The 22,733-nt window shown below is 33.2% G+C and overlaps 1 protein-coding gene across 1 annotated transcript; it reads left to right on the top strand.

The window, feature by feature from the left end:
• The first annotated feature begins 662 nt into the window (after nucleotides 1-662).
• On the top strand, nucleotides 663-22,733 carry LOC123673149. Its single transcript, XM_045607597.1, has 13 exons — nucleotides 663-1,024; nucleotides 2,838-2,991; nucleotides 6,694-6,945; nucleotides 9,400-9,611; nucleotides 9,680-9,824; nucleotides 10,734-10,939; nucleotides 12,752-13,033; nucleotides 13,292-13,475; nucleotides 13,530-13,649; nucleotides 16,834-17,090; nucleotides 17,581-18,169; nucleotides 18,433-18,582; nucleotides 21,723-22,733. Exons 1-13 carry the CDS (start codon nucleotides 845-847, stop codon nucleotides 22,016-22,018), a joined length of 3,027 nt encoding a protein of 1,008 aa, XP_045463553.1. The 5' UTR covers nucleotides 663-844; the 3' UTR covers nucleotides 22,019-22,733.

The raw sequence follows: 22,733 nt of genomic DNA, 5'->3' as shown, positions 1-22,733 counted from the left end.
CACGGTCGATGGTACCCTGGACTTTCACGGAGAACGGAAGGTACGATTTTATTAAGTATACCTACTTAAGGAACCACTGTTCTATCGATCTAAAATAACTTCAGCGCTGCGTGTTGACGCTTATATAAAAAAGTTATAACAAATTCAATATTTCAAATAGAACAACCTGTATATTATTACTTTTTTCGGTTTGCCGTGGCCTCTTGATTATTTATGTATCAACTTTCTTGGTCCCATCTCTAGAAGTTTTCTAGTAATTGATTGATTTACTTCTTTTTTGTGCAAAACATAGCTTCAAATAAACATTAATCACTTCGGTACTTAGAATCCTAAGAAGTTGAAATTTCGGTTATGGATTACTATTATCCCGTGTATCATTTACATGAAATAAAATACCTCTTAGAGAGTTGTTCGAAAGCACAGACTTCAACGAGACGTAAGCATCTACCAAAATGATAAAAAGTACACTTTTTATCATTTAAGTACATTTTAAGGTGTAACTTATCAACTTAGTACCAAGTCTTGTAGCAAAGTTTGTCGATAAGCTCCCTCGATAATATATCTTTTATGCAGTTTACATTATGATATCTCCTATCTCTTTTGGATACGCCACTGGCATTCAACAGGAAAATCAATAGTTGTAGACATGAGCATGACGAAAAGTGAATAAGATGGTTCGTATGTCAGAACATATTTTCAATGCGAAATATTTGTAAACGCTGTTGAAAATTTTATTCGCACAATTGAAGAGTATTTCGCAATACATAAAATTAACCGACTATGTGATTGAAAAAATAATTTTTAAGTATATTAACTTTTCTATTTTACAACTCACGGCACGTTTATGAAGTACGATATATTTCGAAGAATTTTTTCAAATTCCAACAAAACTAAATTCGAGATGACGAATTATCCAGGTATGACGTTGAATAATGAAGTCAGAGAAAGCCTGAGCCTTGAAGAAGATGATTTGAGTGATGTTGAAGACGAAGTGTTCATAAGAGATGGCAAAAATAGTTACAAGGTGAGAAATAACCTAATGGAAAACGGTACTCTTTGCTCCAATTGGAATTTGAAAACTTAATAATAACAACTTAATTATTGCCTCCTCCATCGAATATTTATCAGTGATCAAAAATTCATATATTTTTGGAATGATATTACACCAAATCTACAACTCCTAATTGAAGATTATTATACAGGTTGTTACCGAATAATTGCGGGTATCGAATAACAAGAGCGCTTAGGGAATTCATTGAAAAGTCACAAGCTTCGAAGAATGAAAAAAAATTTTTTAATTTTTTTTTGAAATTGCTGAGAAGTTGAAGAAATGAAATTTCGAGATCATGTTCTACCAATAAAAAAACGTAACTGACACCTACTATCTACTAGATTTTTTCGATTCCATTTACAGAAGATCCTTTTATTCACCAGTGTCTAATCTTACTTTTTTATTGAGAAATTATTGATCCGATATTTCCTATACATATTCTTAAATTGAAAATTTTTGTTTCATAAAAAGTTCTGGTAAAAATATTTAAAATTTTTTAATAAATTGATGACATATGCCCACAAATGCCATATCTTCAACTCTTCTGCAATTAAAAAAAAATAATAATAATATTTTTTCTTTCTCATTTTTGGAAGAGAGTAACTTTTCAAGGAAAGAACTGTGAGATATTGTTTACATGAAAAGACCCCTTTTAGGTTTCGACAGATCACCATCTGAAAACTTTTGCCCTTATTCGGTAACACCCTGTATATTTATATGTTCAATTATGGCGAAGTCTACTAAGAGCAAGAATATTTTGGTAGAATTTTTTTGAAACAGTCCCAATATACATTACATTAAAATAAAACTGATAGTTCCAAATGTCTTTCAAGATTAATCTGCAAGTTTTACGTAAAATTCTATTATTAACTGTATTTAACATAGAATCTCAAGTCATTCAAATGGCACACCCAGTATATTATTGCATCATTAAATAGCTTTGATGAAAATTTCAGCAATATGCCATACCTTGGGTAAAAACTCAACGGTTCATGCGTTAATGGGTTTCTTATGAAAAAAATGTTGGTGACGGGGACTCACATTTTTTGGATATTTCTGCAGAAAAAGTTTTTTTCTAAAAAACTTTTTTCATTTTCGATTCTGCAAATACCGAGGCAAATACGTAGTTTTATAAGACTGTATGCAGTTTGGATCAAAAATGTACAGGGTGCTTATCAGAAGATCATGAACTTGGACAACTCAAATTCATCAAAACTCAAGATTTTAAAATAAGAACCTATACTTTTAATTATTTCCGACTATTTTCATACGTAGAGTGGACTGAAATAATAAAAAATATAGGTTCTGATTTGAAAATCTTGAGTTTTGATGAATTTGAGTTGTCCAAGTTCATTTTCTTCTGATAAACACCCTATACATTTTTGGTCCAAATCGCGAACAGGTTTATAATACTACGTATTTGCAAATGAAAAAGAGTTTTCTCGAAAAAAACTTGTGATCAGTTTTCCATAAACTCCTAATAGGCCATCGCGGTGAATCACCCTGTATGTTTCTTATTTTATGATTTTATTTTTCACAGTCCTTTTGATAGGCACTCTTGGAATCATTCAAGTTAAAAAATTACCCTCCTGACATTATCACATCTCAGGATATAGAATATTGCTATCTATAGAATCCAAAAAACGAATGAAAACTTCACCCTTAGATTTTCCCAATTATTTTTCTCAAATTTTGTTGTATTACATTTTTTCTCCAATTGATAATTTTTAGGAGCGAAGAAGTATACCTAATCTTTTTTCGAATGTAATATTTCCGTTTCTTTCAGACCGCAGAAGAAATTTATGTCAAAAGACCGTTGATGGCTCCTAGAAGGAAGACGGCAAGACAAAATCTTGCGAGAAAGATGAGAAATAAACCACCTTGCAGAGCGTTCTGTAAACCCTGCTGCTATTTCTTAGCAGCCCTAAGCGTTCTTATAGGTGAGTCCCAACATAATTCGAATAGATTGATTACTATAGTTTGTTAAAACATAAGACGGAGCAATATAAACTTCGCGCATAAATAGGAGTGTCTTCGAATAGGAAAAGGTACTGTCCGTCCAGAGTTGAACTAAGGATAATTGACATTATCGTACAGTTTGTACTTCATATTGATCTAGAAGTACCTAAAATATGTATATAAAACATCTCAACATGAAATATATCTCAACAAGTAAAGCATTGGATTTTTTTTCTTACTATTCTGTGAAATAAGTATAGAAATCATCAATTCACAATTGAGACCCACATTTCGTTGCGAGTACGATCCTGGCAGTCTGTTAGCGATGAAAGAGGATATGATTTATGCCCCTTTGACCAATAACAATAATTATCCTATCCGCAAACCATGCCATTTACTTTGATTATATTTTGAATGGAATTCAGTTTGAGCCTGCGACTTCGCCCGCCTGGAAGACTATCATTGACAGGCGATAACTTTTTTCGCTTCCATCTGATTCCAATGCAACAAAACTTCAATGAGGCTCCAAGCTAATATCAATCCAACTCTGAAAATCGCAGTAAAAATAGTGACGTAGTTTTAGAGATGAGCGTGTATAGGCAGACAGGTAAAAAGACAAATATAAAAAAAACTGTATTTTTTGTATTGCCTTACTGTTCGTTTCTATGCCAACCTTATTTTTTTTAGGAGTTTATGAAATGCAGATCGGTTTCTACTGTATAAATACCAATCAATCTACAGAAAATTACAATCTTTTGGATATTTTCTAGAATCACTTGAGGACATTTTCAGTTCAGGGAACAGTAAAAAGTCACAGGGACTGAGGTCAGGTGAAAAATAGTGCTAGGGAACTACAGAAATGCTTTTTGAAATAACAAATCCTGTTATAAACGGAGCAATGTTACATGAGGCGTTGTCATGATGTGTCATTCATATGTCTGGAATGCTTGGTCTCTCGCGGGTGACCCTTTTTCTTTCAAGGACGTCTTTATAAAATACTTGAGGAGGAACACTTTTTTTGTGAGCATTCCCTTTTTGTCAAAAAAAAAAATCGGTATTGATTTGATCTTCGATTTGTTATCTTAAACTTTCTTCGACAGAGGAGAGTTCGCAGTGTGCCACTCTTCACTTAGCATGTTCCCATAGGCATGTGTTAACTTTTCATAATAATATAATTATAAATTCATTGATCCATACGTTAGACTTGCCGATTCTCCAAGCTTGACAAAAAATTAATGGCACAACGCTGTTCTATTTTGCGTGACGCACAACCAAAACATAACTTCGCTATTAGCAGTCACGAAAAGAGCTCACGCTGAGCTATTGGAGGATACACGAGGACAACAGCGGAGCGTTTTTGCAACATTACTTGCAGTGTTGTCATTCTCATTATTTTTCTTCCATACCTCGTATATGAGGAAAATCATAAAATTAAATAAGTTGGCATACAAGCTTGCATCCGCGTGAAGCACTATCTTCAAATTAATGAAGATAAACTTTTTCACTTCCATGAGATTTCAAGGAAATACAGCTTAGGTTTTGCTCTTAATTATCTGAATCTAAATGATATAATATCCGTGCAGTCGTTATCATCCATGCAATTTTTTTCATGAATTAATGGAATATATTCCCTATTGAGAGTTTCCTAGAACAGATTAAAAAATCTTTCGAACTAAGAAATCTTTAGAAACTTTTTCTCAAAACTGATTTGGATCTTGAATGCAACAGTTAAGTTTCGTGAGAGGGATTACCTCGACGTGGTTTTTCGCGTATCAGTCAAACTTTGGTGAACATTCATTTCATTTCTCCTCTGGCGCTCCTGCGATGACGAAACTTTGTACGGTGTACGAAGTTGTGCATTCACTTCATATTCTTTCTTTTTTCGAAGCAATTATAAGTAGATAACAGCACTGTACGGCGACTTTTATTTCTTTTGTAAAGGTTTTTGGTAGGTTTTTTTCACAAATATTTTAAAAATTAAGTTTTTCTGTGCTTTGCACAAGGTAAATATCAACAATTTTTTTTGCGAAAAACGGAAGGTTACCGACATTTTTTTATCATTCGCAAATTGAGAATATTCACTTTCTTCCACGTAGATTATTGTTTAAGGAAATTATGTGAAAATCCCATAAGAATAGGTGATTCGTAAGAAGAAATTGAACTTCATTTTGAAATGAGCGACCACGTGGTGGTGTACCCTCTTAAGAGGGAATATCACCACGTGACTGTTCAATTCAAAACGAAATTATAGACTTATACTCTTACAACCACCGATTTGTATGGGATTTTCACATAATTTCATGAAACAACCATCTACATGGAAGGGAGTAAATATTTTTAATTTCAATAAAAATGCTGATATGTACTTTGTACAAAGCGCTGATTCATTTTTAAAATATTTGTGAAAAAAGACCACTAAAATCTTTCACAAAAGATATAAAACCATAATTACGTGAAAGTCGTCGTATAGTGCTTCGAAAAAAGAAAGAAGATTAAGTGAATGCACAATGGACTAGTTTTCATACTTTTGTTAAGGATTAATTCTAAAAATTTAAGTAAAATGAAACAAAATGTGGAAGAATCATTGAAATATCTCTAGAAATGAAAAAGTTATGGAACTTTGAAGTTGCGCTTGGAAGAATAATTTCATAGTACGTGTAAGTGTCGTGACGTCACACACTAGACGACTGGTATTCGCAGAGTGCTTACGAATTCATTGGTGTACAATCACTTGTGCCGTTCGTGTCGTGTTTTGTTCGTTACACGATGGCTGAAATAACTTACTTTATACATACATATAAATTATCTTTTTCTCTTTTTACTTTTTACTCCTCACATAAATATGTTTTGCCATTGATAGACTTCAACAACCAGTACTCAACTACAAACTGTTTATGAAAGGTTTTTTAAATGAATCATCGTTATGAGTTGAACCATGATGAAGCAAACTCAAAAGTAGATACTTGAAAAGTTCAACTCCTTTTATTTCTGCATTGACATAAGATGGATTTGAAGAAAAAAACTCCATCACTGCGAATATATCTATTTTAGGCTAATTGCCACTTTGTCCTTTCACGAAACCTTCTTCCATTATGGTGACATGAAAACAAAACTCGAGTTAAAACTACACTGTACAACTACAAACGGCGCGAGAGCCTTGGCGCGGCTAAGTATTTAAACGTAATTTATGGTGTAGCGATCACAGGCAAGAGCCGTAACGTCACAGACCAAAGACGTTCCGCGCTAAAATACGTAAATTTAAATAATCTATTTCTCAGTCATTTATTGATGGATTTTCAAAATTTTTTCACTGATTTATCAGTTTTGCTCTATATTTTAATTCTATTGTGTCAAATATAGTATTTTCAACATCACTAAACTAGTCCATTTCGTATAACGTACAAAGTTTGGTCATCGCAAGAGCGCCAGAGGGGAAATTAATGTCTACCTAATGTTTGACTGATACGCGGAAAGCCACGTGGTGGTAATCCCTGCCAATAGGCAAAATCCTACTAGTGGTTCCGTTACGTTATGTAAATGTAAAACACCCACCCCAATATGCATGCTGATTTTATCTGAACCCTGATAAATTACCGACGCATGAATGTAGAACCGCTCGAAAGTTCCTGACGCCAAATTAGTGTTTTTTTTTTAATTTTCTTCTAATCTTAATTTGTTTTCAGGTCTTATAGTTCTTGTGATAATACTTGTATCCATATTTCCACTACCTTTGGATAGGATACACGACTGGATAGTTTCTAAGTTTGTAGCCAATGATCCCTATGGTCCCTATATCAAGTTGCTGCCTTGCAGTGACTATAAAATAACCGATGTGTGGAGTGTTAACTTACCAAAACTCACCACTGATTCTCCTGTATATTTGTTAGACATCGACAATGATGGAGTGAAAGACGTTGTGTTTGGATTCGGAACAGGTATGTATCTTGAACATAGGTTCAATATTCGGGGGTAGTACACCCCAGGGTACCGCTCTGGATTGAGTCTGGATTATGTTATTTACGGAAAACAAATTGCAACAATTGTATGATCTTTTAGCCGAAGAAAATTGGGGATATTTATATAGTTGCGTCAATCCAAATGAGGCGTATAATTATTTTCGACACAAACTAATGAAATCGGTTGATTTATTGGTGAGGTATAAAACTGTACAATATCATAATTATAAAACTACGGGGTGGATAACTAAAGGTATACGAATATCATGTAAAAAAAAAAGAATTCTGTACAAACAAAAAATTGCAGGTATTGTATCAACAGAATATTTTAATTTATATAAAAGTATAGGTATTGAAGAAAGTCATTACTGCTGCAAAAAATTGAGCAATCAAATAGCTATATCCTCATCACAAAATAAAACTAGAGCTAGCTGGAAAATAGTAAAACGGATAACTGGTAGTGAAACAAAGAAAAAAGATAGTTTGATGGATTCTTTTGAGGGAATATTCAACAACGAAAAGCACCTACTTGATGGGTTCAGTAAATTTTTTTCAGAAAGTTGCCAAATTGCTAGTAGTAATGAATTTGTTGATCATGGGTTAATAAAAAAAAATACCAGTTCTATATTTATGTATCCTAGTGATGCTATTGAGGTTCAGGGATGGATACGAGATCTTAAGAAATTCAAATCTGTTGGAGAAGATGAAATTCCGGTGTGTCTCTTGAAAAGGGTGTCGACTCTAATTGCGAATCCTCTTTGTCACATTGCTAATACTATGATGTTGACGGGGATATATCCTGAAAACTTGAAAATTACTTTGATGAAACCAATTTATAAAAAGGGTGATAGAACAAATATGAATAACTACCGTCCAATTAGTTTACTATCAAATATCGGGAAAATATTGGAAAAAATTATTCTCAATAGAATGTTTGCTTTCTTTGAAAAACATCATCTTCTAACAGAAGCACAAAATGGTTTTAGAAAAGGTAGAAGTGCGATGAGGGCAGTATACCAATTATTATCCCATATAATGGATACATTAAATACAGGTCAATGCACTGCGGCTGTGTGTCTGGATTTATCTAAAGCGTTCGACAGAGTAAACCATAACATACTATTGAGTAAAATGGAGAAGTATGGAATTAGAGGGATAGCCTTAAATCTGATACGGTCTTTTTTAACTGATCGAAAACAGCACGTAATTGAATTCAATAAGGAGGGAAATCTCTTTAAGTCAGATGTAACCACGACTGAAAGGGGAGTACCGCAAGGCTCAATTTTAGGACCGTTTTTATACATCATCTACACCAACGAGCTACCAAATATGGTTAATACCAAAGTAACTATGTATGCGGATGACACGTCTTTGGCGTTGTTTGGAAGAGATCAAAACGAGTTAAATAATGAAATTTTAATAAACTTTAATCTATTGAACGAGTGGTTCAAAGATAATGAATTAAGACTTAATATAGAAAAAACACAAATGGTACAGTTCTCATATAGGGAACAATTTGAAGATAAAATTGCCTTGGATTGCTTCTCACTGCAGACTGGGAGACAAGTAAAAATGCTGGGCATACATATTGATTCCAGATTAGATTGGAGATGCCATGTCGACTCAGTGGCAGGGTCAATCGGGGGATGTAGTTATGTGGTCCGAGTTCTGTCGAAATTAGTTAATGAGGCAACAGCTCTCTCTGTATATTACGGATATGGGTATTCCAGGATGAGGTACGGAGTTATTTTCTGGGGAAATTCAATAGAGGCCTCCCGCATCTTTATTTTGCAGAAGAAATGCATACGCAGTATATTTGGATTGCAGAGGATGACGTCATGTGAACCATTTTTCATTAAATATAATATACTTACATTTCCATCAATTTATATATTGGAAGCGATCTCGTTTGTTCTCGACAACAAGGATTTGTTTCTTGATTTTCGGAGAAGTCATCAACACAATACAAGATGTAAACTTAATTTGAGACCACCTAAAATTAATTTTTCTTATTTACAAAAAAATGTTGAGTATCAAATTATCTCCATTTTCAATAAAATACCACTATATAATCGAATAAATGATAGTGATAAGAAGCTCAAACAAAAAATGAAAAAATATTATTATGCTTATTATGCTATTGAGGAATTCATGAAAGATGAAATTCATTTGGCTGATTAATTTTGAGTTTTCATTGTTAGATTAAGTTTGGATGATTGTTTGTTTCATTGGGTTTATTTTAAAAGTTTGTAAAATTATTCATTTGTTATTAAATTGTATGTAAACTTCAACTATATTTTGACGGGCTCTAAGCCGACTATGTTGGTGTATTATGTTAATTGAGAGCGAATAAAGTTATATTATTATTATTATTATGTCAATTTGTATACTAATAAAAAAATCTACTGTAAAATTTGTAATTTTTTTTTTCAGGTGACAACTACGATATCCTTCCTCCTGATATATTTTGCTCTATTTTTATGGGGGTATCTCCTCCATGTGAAGGGGGACTAATTGCTTTGAATGGCGTAACAGGTGAAATTTTGTGGAGGTATTGGACGAATGATACGTTTTATTTCATAAATTGTTCTGAAGATATCAACAAAGATGGATTGAATGATTGTTTAGTTATTGGGACCAGAGGGGTAAGAGAACAAGAAGCAGAACTATAAATTTACAGATCGGAAATATTGAACATATCCTTATGTTTCAGACGATCAGTTTAATAAACACAAGAAACGGTACTGCTCTATGGAAAATCCAGTATACAGAAGAAGATATCACAACTGGAAGCTTCATACAAGATCAAAATAATGATACTATAGCTGATGTATTGGCAGTACACACCAGTTTATTAGGTAATTCAATTTTGGTCTTAAAATTTGTATGGCAAATATAATTTCGTATGACCAAGAACTGAAAATATTGCTAAACATTATAACGAACTGACTTTATCAGAAAGAGATCGCAAAAGTGTTATAGATGTGCTGCCTGAATTATTATTGAATTTTGTTTCGGATTGTCTGTGAATTCTCGTGACGCGATCATCATGAAATTTTGCATGAAAGTTTGAATGGTTATTTTATATCTAAATGTAAAATTTCATTTCCGAGTCTTTCTAGAGCCAAATTTGAAGGTGTGACCTCATTGGCACCTCTTGCGGTGTTTCATACCGATATCATTAATGGAATCTTCAGTTAGGCAACCCAGTGATATCTGCCTAATACACCTTCTCTCTCCATCGTGGAGGGGCCACTCTTCTGTAATGCGGCGAGTCTTGTAAACCCACCGGTGCCGCGCTAGAATGTGACGCAAGGCCAGTAACGTCATCTCTTGGGCATGCAGAGTCACTATAGTTGGATTTTTCCATTTACGAAATTAACTCCGAAAATTTAAAGTTTCTAGGTTTTCTATTCGAGAGTTATTGTGTTTAGGGACAGACAAACGTAATGGACCATTTACGGATCAAAATTTGCAAAATTCTGACATTGTGACCAAATCATATAGGCTGCTTTCGGAGACGAGTGTTCAGAAAAGTTTGTTAAAGTTGATTCAATTTGATTATATTAGTATTTTCATAATTATATTGACGAAACTTATAGCTATCATCTTTGCTGTTTATTGCTTTAATTTTATTTTATAAGGAATAACTTGTTCAATACAATTTTCGGCAAACAAAATTCGCAAATTGAAAGTAAAATGATAGAGCTACGATAAAATATGAAGATATTTAAGATAGTTAAAAACCAAATTCTTATTCTTTTCAGAAAGCGAGGGGCATGTTCTGTTAATATCTGGAAAAAATGGAGATGTCATATCAAAAGTTTCTACTGGTATAAAATCTTTCTACATGCCCCAAATTTTGCAAAGACCAGAAGAAGATTACGTAATATTAGGCAATGGCGGGCCATCGACACCAGGAAAACTGAGTGTTGCAAATCTCAAATCTTATCTCTTCTCTCCTGAGCCAAAAGTAGGTGAACATTTATTTGGTACAGAAACACATTAATTTTGTTAAATCTCCACAAGTGGCATACTGATGACACAACACTTGATTGTTGAAGGTCCTAAGCTTATTCCATCATTTGTTTCGTTACATAATTTATTCTGTCTTATTATCAAGGATTTTTCGACGAGGTACTGGTTGGTATCCTATAATTACTTAAATGAATTCATGAAATGACTAATAATGAAATGTATTAGGGATCTACCTTAATATAAATTCCGAATCTTGAGATCATTGAATAAAACCAAAAGAGTTAAAAATTACACTTCATTTTCTGGTCATTAATAAATTCTTGAATTCGTTTAACATGAATGGAAGATACAAATTATAAGAGAGAGGATTATTGAGATCCTTCTCATATAAAAAATTCACACATTTCAATAACTGCTCTAAAATAGACACAAATCAAATAACCTGATATATATTAGAAAAACAATATTTTATATTAGCAGCGCAACAAAAAATACGTTTTAACAATTGAAACGATGTCCTCGAATTTTGTTTGGATGTAGATAATAATGAATATTGGGTAATTGGAACTAAAGAGGAACACTATATCGATAACCGTAAAAGCAAAACACACTTTACTACAAGATCAGATTGAAAATGGATTAGCCTCTGTTTTAAGTCATCATTTTTCAAATATATTATGAATGAAATAGAGTTCAAGATATATTTGTTTCAGAAAAACTTATTTCAACTTGAAGTCTAAGAAATAAACAGTACAAAACTATACAATGGGCACAAGTACGTTGATATAACGTTGTGAAATGGTATGGTAACCAACCGTTTATTATCAGTAAAAATTTCGCGAAAAATAACGTTTATTTGCTCGAAGTATTATATCAATATTGAACGTTGTTTTTAAACGTACAAATACGGTTTTATAATGATATCAACAGAAAGGTTGATCGAACACTTAAATATATAAACACTTATTTATATATTTTTTACATAACAAAAATAAACATCCTGAGATCACTGATAGAATCGTCAATTTGACACTCAGTGATTTCTGTCAAATACACTTTCCATTTCTATAGCAGAGTACTTTGCCTGGAGGAAATAAACTTAAAGCTTACAGCATGTAGTTACTAAGTCCTAACCGCGCTCGGCGCTGCTTGGCTTCATTATTATATCTTGAACTGACAATTTCAGCGTGTTATGGATGACTTTGCTGGACTAGCAAAGATTATTTACCAATATATATATTGATAATATAGTAAATAACCACTTAGGTAAATGTGTGAATGGTTGGAAATCACAGATAAACATAGAGAAATATCATTATTGTATACGGCTTTTCCTTGATAGGATTACCCGTTTTTACAAAACATTTTTTTTTTGTAAATTCGACCGTTTTTCAAAATTAAATGGTTTAGAGACAATTTATGATCAATTTTTTTGTTGAACTTTCGGTTTTCTTGTAAATGGAAAATTTGTTATTTATGGTTATTAAATAGTTTCAATGCAATGTTGAAATAACGTCCGATATCAACATATTAATAATAGATACAAAATAACGTATTCTTGTTTTTAGAAAACTAGTTTCAAAACTAATCATTGAAAGAATAAGTTGAAAATAATTTCAACTATACGTATCTGAACCACAAGATTTTGAAATAAAAATGACAACGCTGAAAATTAAACCGATAACGTGAATTTCAATGATACAACGTTGAATCAACTTACGTGTGCGCTTTAAAGTATTGAAATACTTCAATACCTAATGGTTAGCTTTTATAATAGTTGTGCTTCAAGAATTTTTTCATTTCACAGAAGAACGTCACAATATACGAAGACAAAAGCAATGGCGTCTTTATACAATCAGTTCTGGTAGATATCAACGGTGACCAAGTACCTGATATCATTTCAGCGATGTATAACTCTACAGTTGTGGCTATCGATGGAAAAAAGTTATCCCAGTTATGGAATTTCACTCTACCCAAGTCACAGACCAATACTGTACCAATACCATGTTTTTTCAACTTCGACAACATTACGGACTTCATGATAATTTACGAAACATATGATAGTATACTGAAGTACAACTATACTCAGGTAATATCAAGTAGCGTAACTATTTCAATTTGCTTGTGACAAAGTTGGCGGATTGGCAATTGAAAATAAAATTCATGTACTTCTATGGGTGTTGGAGACTAGCTTTTTACACATTCTTCGCTTCTCTCTTCAATACCATTCATCAAATCAATCAGTTTGCTTTTGCACTGGCACCAAAATTGCCATATCAATTTTTTTCTCGTTAGTACCAAGTGTCAGAAAATTTCACGAATATTTTGAAAATATACATTTTTTTAGACTTTTATTCTCAACGGACTCACTGGTAAACCGATTTATAAAGAACCAATCAGTGATAGTATTGTTACCCAAATGGGTGGAGTTTCGTTGAGCATGGAATCCTATGGATATGACATGTTTCTTTTTTGGACTTCCGAATGTAAGGGCATCGACGTATACAAAAATCTGGATACGTCTCCTATGGGTAAACACTAATTTCCTCAATATAAGTGCGATACATTTAACCATTGGTTTTCAGGCGTTCATGCTCATCCCTTGTTTGAGAATTGCCACAATCAAGAAAACACAACAGCTATCTTGAAACTGAATATATTGAATCAATTCGACCAACCCCCTGGTGCAGAAATTTACAATTCCCGTAAGTTTTCAAGGGTTTTCCAAAAAGAGGTTTCATTTTAAATATCCCGCTATCTGGGCAGCTGTCACTGTCTAAGCTAATGTCAATTTTTGATATTCGAAGTGAACACTACGTCATTACTAAATATGGAACAATACACGGTTCACCAGCGCATTGAAATTCTTGAAATTCACTATAAATATTCTAAAAATATTGCAGTCACAGTTCGCAAAACTGAAGCATTTTTGGTCGACGTGGAGCACCTTCTCGGAAAGCAATAGTAAAACTGTTGGAAATTTTGAGCTGTTGAGTCAGGTTAGTGGTGTGAAGAATTGAAACCGTGTGCGTCGCTAGAAAAGAACTTGGAATATTGATACTGTAGCCTTTAGTGGTGACGAATAACCAGGTTTGTCGATTCCTCGATCTTGGGAATTAGGCATTACACAATAGCCGGAATCAGAAGATAGTGATGTGGACGACGTGTTTTTCCATCCTGACGGCGCTACATGCCACAAAGCAATAAAACAATAGAAATTTAGCAAGAAAAGTTTCCTAGCCGCGTTATTTCTCGAAAAGGCCACCGACGACATGTGATGTAACACCTTTTGACTTTTTTCTTTGGGGCCACGTGAAAGATAAGGTCTATTCCAATAATCCACAATCGATTCGAGCGCTCAAAGATCGAATTCGTGAAGTTATCGAGAACAGAGAGCCGCAAATATGCGAATTAGTCATAGAAAATTTCACGAATATAATATGTGCTCAACTGTAGCCATGGGGACCATTTGGCTGATATCGTTTGCCATGAATAATGGCTTACGATAGCGTACACTAATATGGGGATTTTTGTTCATCTACTATTGCCATCAATTTTCGATATATCCGCTTGTAGAACCAAATTTGACGTTTTCATTCAATGGACTAGTTTTCATTTTTTTGTTAAGGATTAATTCTAAAAATTTAAGTAAAATGAAACAAAAATGTGGAAGAATCATTGAAATATCTCTAGAAATGAAAAAGTTATGGGACTTTGAAGTTGCGCTTGGAAGAATAATTTCATAGTACGCGTAAGTGTCGTGACGTCACACACTAGACGACTGGTATTCGCAGAGTGTTTACGAATTCATTGGTGTACAATCACTTGCGCCGTTCGTGTCGTGTTTTGTTCGTTACACGATGGCTGAAATAACTTACTATATACATACACTAGCGGACCCGACAGACGTTGTCCTGTACACACGTCTTTAATTTCATACTTTTTTTAATGAGCTGAAACAATCTGGACCGCTTTGATGAAAATTATTATTGAAAAGTTATTACTTTGTTAAATAAATAACAGCATCGTAAATGAAAACTTTAACTCATTTTAATGAAAGGTGAAAAAGCTTGCACTCAAAATATTTTATAACATATATATTTATTTTTTTTTAATTTACAAAAACTTAATTTATCGTAATGCCATTGGATGTACAATATTTTTAGTTAGTCCATGAGGAGTATAAACAAACAAACTCGATGGTTTTCCAACTCTGGAACACGCAACGTACAATTGGCCGTGAGAAAAACACGGGATTTGTATGAACATTCAAAGGTAACTTAAGTGCTGAATGCGCAGTCCGTCCACCATCAAGTAACGTCGCTGCAATGCCTGATGAAGCAATGGCCAATGCAATATGATTTTGTGATCGAATGCGCGCAAGTATCAGTGAGATGAGAAAGGTTTTACCAGTGCCACCTGGTGCATCAAAAAAAAAGAATCCAACACAATTATAACACAAAATAACGAAATACTTTTTCAAATTGATCGTAGCACTATCTGTCGGGACAAACTAAAATTAAAATAGAATAATATTGAATGCGATGATAGCGCCATCCGTCGAATCTGATGTAAAACATTCCAAAATCAAAAACTCCTTACAAATAAAAATTAATTAAAAAAACATCTGAATTCACAAAATTATTTATACACACTTCAAAACTCTTTAAAAAATAATTACATTTAATATTTTAATCAGCACATGAATTGAATAACAAAATTTTTTTCAAATTAATCGTAGCACCATCTGTCGGGACAAACTAAAATTGAAATAGAATAATATTGAATGCGAGGATAGCGCCGTCCTCCGGAACTAATGTAAAACATTCCAAAATCAACAACTCCTTATAAATAAGAAATTAATTGAAAAAACATTTTCCAGTAGACCAAACTGTAAATCTAAACCATTCTCGAATCTCCACGAACACACACAAAAAATTTCATCAAAATTGGTCCAGTCGTTTAGGAGGAGTTCAGTCACATACACACGCACACAAGAAATATATATATTAAGATATAAATTACTTTTTTCTCTTTTTACTTTTTACTCCTCACATAAATATGTTTTGCCATTGATAGACTTCAACAACCAGTACTTAACTACAAACTGTTTATGAAACGTTTTTTAAATAAATCATTGTTATAAGTTGAACCATGATGTAGCAAACTCAAAAGTAGATACTTACTTGAAAAGTTTAACTCCTTTTATTTCTGCACTGACATAAGATGAATTTGAAGAAAAAAACTCCATCACTGCGAATATATCTATTTTAGGCAAATTGTCACTTTGTCCTTTCACGAAGCCCTCTTCCATTATGGTGACATAAAAACAAAACTCGAGTTAAAACTACACTGTACAACTACAAACGGCGCGAGAGCCTTGGCGCGGCTAAGTATTTAAACGTAATTTATGGTGTAGCGATCACAGGCCAGTGCCGTGACGTCACAGACGTGTCGGAGACCAAAGCAATCCGCGCTAAAATACGTAAATTTAAATAATCTATTTCTCAGTCATTTATTGATGGATTTTCAAAATTTTTTCACTGATTTATCAGTTTGCTCTATATTTTAATTCTATCGTGTCAAATATAGTATTATCAACATCACTAAACTAGTCCATTCTTTCAAAATTATTCAGGTTTGGCAACTGAATAATATAACATTATAACAGTATGCATCACCATGCAAATTTCTCAGTTTTTCGAAATCAAAATACAAAGCGTGAGAATATTATGACAATCAATAGTTGATATTGATTTTATGGAATAAATTCACAGTCTGACAACGGTGTGTAAAACATTTATTGACGTCATTTCATACCTAAAGTGTATAGGCTATATGGATATCGTTTTATAGCGAACATTTGAATACAATATTTTGATTTTTCAGTAAACCGCAGCATCTTGGAATTCAACAATACAAAATCACCGATGCAAATAATCAAAGAGTATTTTAATAGTCATCCCAAACTAGCTACAAGATTGAAGGGACAGGCAGAAGTCGGAGAGGGCTACGATAATAATAATGCAGGCATGATTGGTATTCATAAATATGGCAATTCGAATTTCAGACATAAGGATAACAGGAAAGGACTGTTGAAAGATTTTTCCACATCGGGAAGCTTTGGAAATTATCAGGATGTACACGTAAGTATTGCAATTCTCCTAGTTTAAGATTACAGGGGTAGAGTGCAGTTCATTTACCCTTATTCTTGAAGGAGGATATGATTGGTGATAAAAATAGAATAATGAATAAATTTCAAGTCTTTTGGATAAATTTTGTCCCATCCATCAATTTGATATTCCCAAGCGTTTTCTGACTAAAAAACAATCTTTCTAATACATGATTTCATAAAAAGCCATAAAGGTCCCGAATCTAAGCCTGACACGTGTTTGTTTTAGTCCATTTCAAACGAAAAAGGGAAAAATACGGTTTTTTTGAAACTTCGCATGCTCAAGATAGTGTCAGGAATAAACCTTTCAAATTTTCTGACGTTATTCTGGGACAGCCTCTATATTTCCCACCCTGCAGAAGGATCTAAAAATGATCGTATTTCGGACAGCTTTCATATGTATTGCACAAACTTTTAATAAAGAAATATATTTGAATTTTCTGAAAATCTCCTTTCTGTATTAGGACAATAAGAAATCATACAATCCATACTATGAATCACGAGCTAACACACCTGAAGATTCCGAAGACTATGGTAACGATGAAGAGACTAATAAAGAGAGGAATCTTGTGTTGAAAGATAGATCTAGAGATCCTCGAAGTAAACCCGATCATGAAGATATTGAAACGCTGGAAACACCAAGTGACACCAATCAAAAAATTGAAATCGGCGACAAACCTGTGCACATAGGAAGCATTTACGACCATAAAAATTTACAATTGGCCAAAAATAGATTGCTTCACGATCTCAACAATTCTCCGGATGAAATTCTGAGTGACACCTTCTACAAGAACCTTGAAAACAGGCTCAGGACTTCTAAATTTGAACAGAGGGATCTTAGTGCCCACAGCAATAAGAAAGCGGAAGAACTGAACATAAATAAGTTTATAGAGGAGCACAAGAAGCTGCAAAAGAACGCTACCTTCAATTTGTGGAACTTGGAGTCTGAGAAGGAAGAAGAAGACAGGAGGAATAATTACTGGAGGAGCAGCAGAAGAAAGAGAAATGTTGGTAATACGGTTTTTGGCAATTTGAGAAAGGTTACTTCAGTTGGTAAGTATATTTCAATTCTCTTTTCTATAGCAATATTCAGAGCCGTCGCTAGCCAAACTGCCGCCCTAGACATAAACCCAATTTGCCGTCCTGATGGCCTTGGGAATATTGATTCCATATAATTGAAGTCATAACTTCAATTCGGTTCATAAATTTCATCAATGAACTTTTTTGTAACTGATTTAATTTCCTTTATACAAAATCAGTCGATAAAACTCGAACTGTTTTCTGATTTTTCCTATATTAATTACTCATTATTTCAGGTGCAATCACAGATTCTTTTCATAAAATCAACGGTTCAAATTCTATAGATGTCATATTTTTAACATATTGGCAGCCAACCAAATATGAGCCGAGAAAAAATTTAGAAGAAGAACTAGCTGAATGTGTCGAAGAAAAATTATCTTCTGAAGGTAATATAAATTGAAGTGAGATTTTACGAGTATGAACACTTAACTCAATATGAAGCATGAAATTGTTATTTCATATTTACTTGCAGAATCTCAACTCAATTTTTGCATAATCTGCGTGAATTTTCTATGACTCTGATGACGCTATGCAATAATGGTTTTTAATCACTTGGAGGAAGCCAGGATATTTCGATTATACAAGATTGTCCAAATTTCTAGGAATTCCTTTGGATTTATTGCCTAACAATACTTTCAAATGAATCCCGGTATTTAGCGGACTGTCTTTGGAAATGTGTCGATTTGGTTGTTCATATGTGACCGATTTTTTTTTATTTGGATAAATTATATTCAAAGTCACTTGAAGTATGTCAGAGTATTCTTAATATACAAGGGGGTTTTTCAAGTTACCAGTCCTTTTGAATAAATCCGAGTATGCTAGTTAATTGTCTACTGAAATAGTATGTGTTTATTTGGTCACTTTCATTGCTCAAAATGGTACAAGTGCCGCCGCGTGACAATTTGGTCGCTTTTATTGGTAGGAGTTTATTGAACGGCTCTTTAATAACCCCCAAAATTAGTTTTATTGATGAGTTGTGCTTCAAATTCCATCCCATCAATAAAACTGGTTTGTGGAGTTAAGAGCCGTTGAAGAAAATTCATCCAAACACCGACGAATAATTCTACAGTCATCAAGAAAATAAAAATAAGTTTTCAATGATTTCGCTAATGACATTAAATAAATTCTATCCCACATATTGAAAAAACATAAATATTTTGATATCAAATCTATACCTCCAGTTACTTTCAAAATCGGTAATTATACCGAATTCTAAAGAAAATGATTTCGCATCCTAGTACTTTCATACCACTGAGGATAATATTTTTGGTGGAATTGTAGTTATTATTTTAGTTAATACGCAGTTTAAAAGAACTGAACTGAACGCAATATTTTTATTATAACTTCTACTACTGACATTAAAACAACAACTGTCAAATGTTACATAAGGTAACTCAAAATAATAAATAGCAGGAGTGTATATTCAAAATGTATTAATTCCAACACTCCTCCTCACGAACTGCTTGAGTAGAGTCCAATGCCTTTCAGTAACATAAAATGACGATTTCCATTTAAGGATTTTGTTAAAATATCGGCTAACATTTCATCGGTTCTTTTGTAGCCTATTTGAATGTCACCATTCTTCACAAGATCTCTTATGAAGTGTTCTTTTATCGATATATGTTTTGATTTTAAACTGACAATCGGATTATATGCCAATTTTTGTGCAGCTTGATTGTCATTGTAAATTAAAATAGTTTTATGATGGCATCCCATATCATTTATCAGATTTTTGAGGTGTACTGCTTCTTTTGATGCTTCTGTAAGTGACATGTACTCAGCTTCTGCTGTTCATAATGCTACCGTTCTTTGTTTCCTCGATTCCCAACTGATTGTGGAATTGGCAAAAATAAAACAATAACCAGTGTAGGATCTTCTATCAATTTTACATGCACCCCAATCTGCATCAGCATATCCGGTTATGTCTTGTCCAGTACTCTTGAATTTTAGTTGAAAATTTTTTGTACCTTGTAAATATCTCAGTACACGTTTTGCAGCAGTCCAATGTTCTAAACTGTAGCAGTTATTAAATTGGCTCAAATAACTGACTGCAAAAGATATATCTGGTCGAGTTGCTGTTGATAAGTACATCAATGCTCCAATTAAATTCTGGTAGGGAATGTGAATATTTTCCAATTTATCTGGGTTTCCTTTTTCCAATTTTAAGTTTTCTTCCATGGGGCTCTTCGCGATTTTGCAATTCGACATACCAAATTTGATCAATACATCATTGATGTATTTCTGTTGGTTAGCGGTTATAATGTCACAGTCTTGTTTGAATTCAATTCCAAGACAATAATTTAAAGCTCCCAAATCTCTCATATCGAAACTTGTCAAAATTTGCTGTTTTATGAAATTGAAAATGTTTTCACTGGATGTTGCCACAATCAAATCGTCCACATATACTGCAATAATGGCTTTTTCTCCTCCTTTGCGGTATATGTAGATACATGGATCTGCATCTGATGATTTGAATCCAATTTCATTCAATTTTGTATCTAACTTTTTAAACCATTGCCTTCCGGCTTGTTTTAATCCGTAAAGAGCTTTCTTGAGTTGACACACTTTTTCTCTTGAATTTTTTCTCAAATCGTCCAACATTTTTAAAGCTTTCAAATAAAAATCTATATCATCTTTCATACTTTCTTCCAAAATAATATCTTGAAGATATTTTTCAAAATTGTTCGGAATTTTCATAAAAATTTCTTCTTCTATTTCACCATTTATTTTTAGTCTCTTCGTCTGCTGTGTCACCGGGTTTGATTTTCTTTCCAGACACATAATCCCATAAACCAGCTCTTGTTAAAATTGCTTGTGCTTGAAGCTTCCAAGTATCATAGTTATCATTTTTCAATGATTCTATTCTATAACTTGTTGATGCTTGAGCCATTTTCTTCGATCTCTTTTATGATATTTCAATTTCTCAAATTTTACGTTCTTTATTTGTTCAACAGTTGCAAAAACTTTGGTCTTTTTATGCAAACTGAATGCCTGAGCCCATAACCTGTAGTTATTATTTTAGTTAATACGCAGTTTAAAAGAACTGAACTGAACGCAATATTTTTATTATAACTTCTACTACTGACATTAAAACAACAACTGTCAAATGTTACATAAGGTAACTCAAAATAATAAATAGCAGGAGTCTATATTCAAAATGTATTAATTCCAACAGGAATACATACATTTTCCGATTTAATCAAAATTATAACGAGTTTGGGTAAAGAATCGTAAGCTCTACGAACTGAGCGAGTAAAATATTCAAATAAATTTTATGAAATAAATGTTTCTTTTTCTTAGTGAGAAGTTCATTGATATCTGCGAATTGAATGGTAGGTTGTATATACCAACAACAGTATACACTCAATATTTCAGTGAAAACTGACTGATGAATTCTAAAATAAATAAAAATTGCAGACATACAACTTAGAGCTTGCTTTGCCATAAAAATAAGCGCACAAAAAGTTCTTTGAAAGCCACAGTGTTTCGCTTTCTTACTTATAAATTATCTTTCTTCTCTTTTCAGCACAACGTCAGCAACATCACAAGACCACAGAGGAGGAGAAGAGAAATCTGTTCTTCAAAGAATGCGTGTTGGAAGAGAGCAATTTCAAGCGAGATTTTCCATATTTCAATGACGTATACAAATTGAATTTAGGCCAGATGACAGTTTACAGGCTCAGGATCGAATGTCAATGTAATCTCGCTAAACGTAATGAAAAATGTGCCAAATTTCTACCGGATTCTGAGCAGAGCTGGCCTTCATTCCTTGGTAGAAAAGGCGATGGGGCCTTCTTTGTGAAAAATCGGAGTAAACCATAATAATTGAGATGGTTATATTTCAAATTTTCATTTTGTTTTATTTGAAAATGAGCAGAAAATGCAAAAAGAGTGATTCCTGAATTCTTTCTATAAAATGAAAAAAGTGTCAATATTTTGCTGATTACTGTATAATTCATTATAAAACTTCCATTGCATTCATAATTTGCGAATATACAGGGTGATTGATTGATGGGTTTTTGAAATCGAAAACTTGCTCACTCGTGGCCTGTTGGTGATAAATATTCGCTTGATAAATATGAGGTTCTTACTCAGATCAGGTTCAACTTACGTTCCATCAACACTCTAGCAAAGTTAGAGCGCATACGGTGAAGAGTTGAAGACCCTAATTTGGGCTGGTCGCTATCACTGAGTTGGTAATATGCTTTTATCTACTCCTATTGAATTATATATTCATTGCTTTTGAGCAATTAATAGTATATTTTAACGTGAGTTATAATAACTCACTATAATAAAACGGAAAAGATGGCTCTGTGTGTTTCTATTCGGTTGGCCGAAACGGAACATTCCTTTATTGTTATTGAGGGGAGGTATGTCACTTCGATAATTTTGACGTTTATAGGTAACTTTTGGGGTTTGCCACTAAAGTGCTTTCTCTATTCTTATATTTCTGTATTTATTGATATAGTCCTAGATAAACTATATTATTCAACTTGCGGTAATGGTCATAACTCACTTGATGAATTACAGCTGCAAA

The sequence above is a fragment of the Harmonia axyridis genome, chromosome 2, assembly GCF_914767665.1.
Source record: "Harmonia axyridis chromosome 2, icHarAxyr1.1, whole genome shotgun sequence".
NCBI classification, from domain to species: domain Eukaryota; kingdom Metazoa; phylum Arthropoda; class Insecta; order Coleoptera; family Coccinellidae; genus Harmonia; species Harmonia axyridis.
The sequence above is the reverse complement of the archived record's forward strand: the minus strand, read 5'-3'. Positions and strand labels throughout refer to the sequence as shown.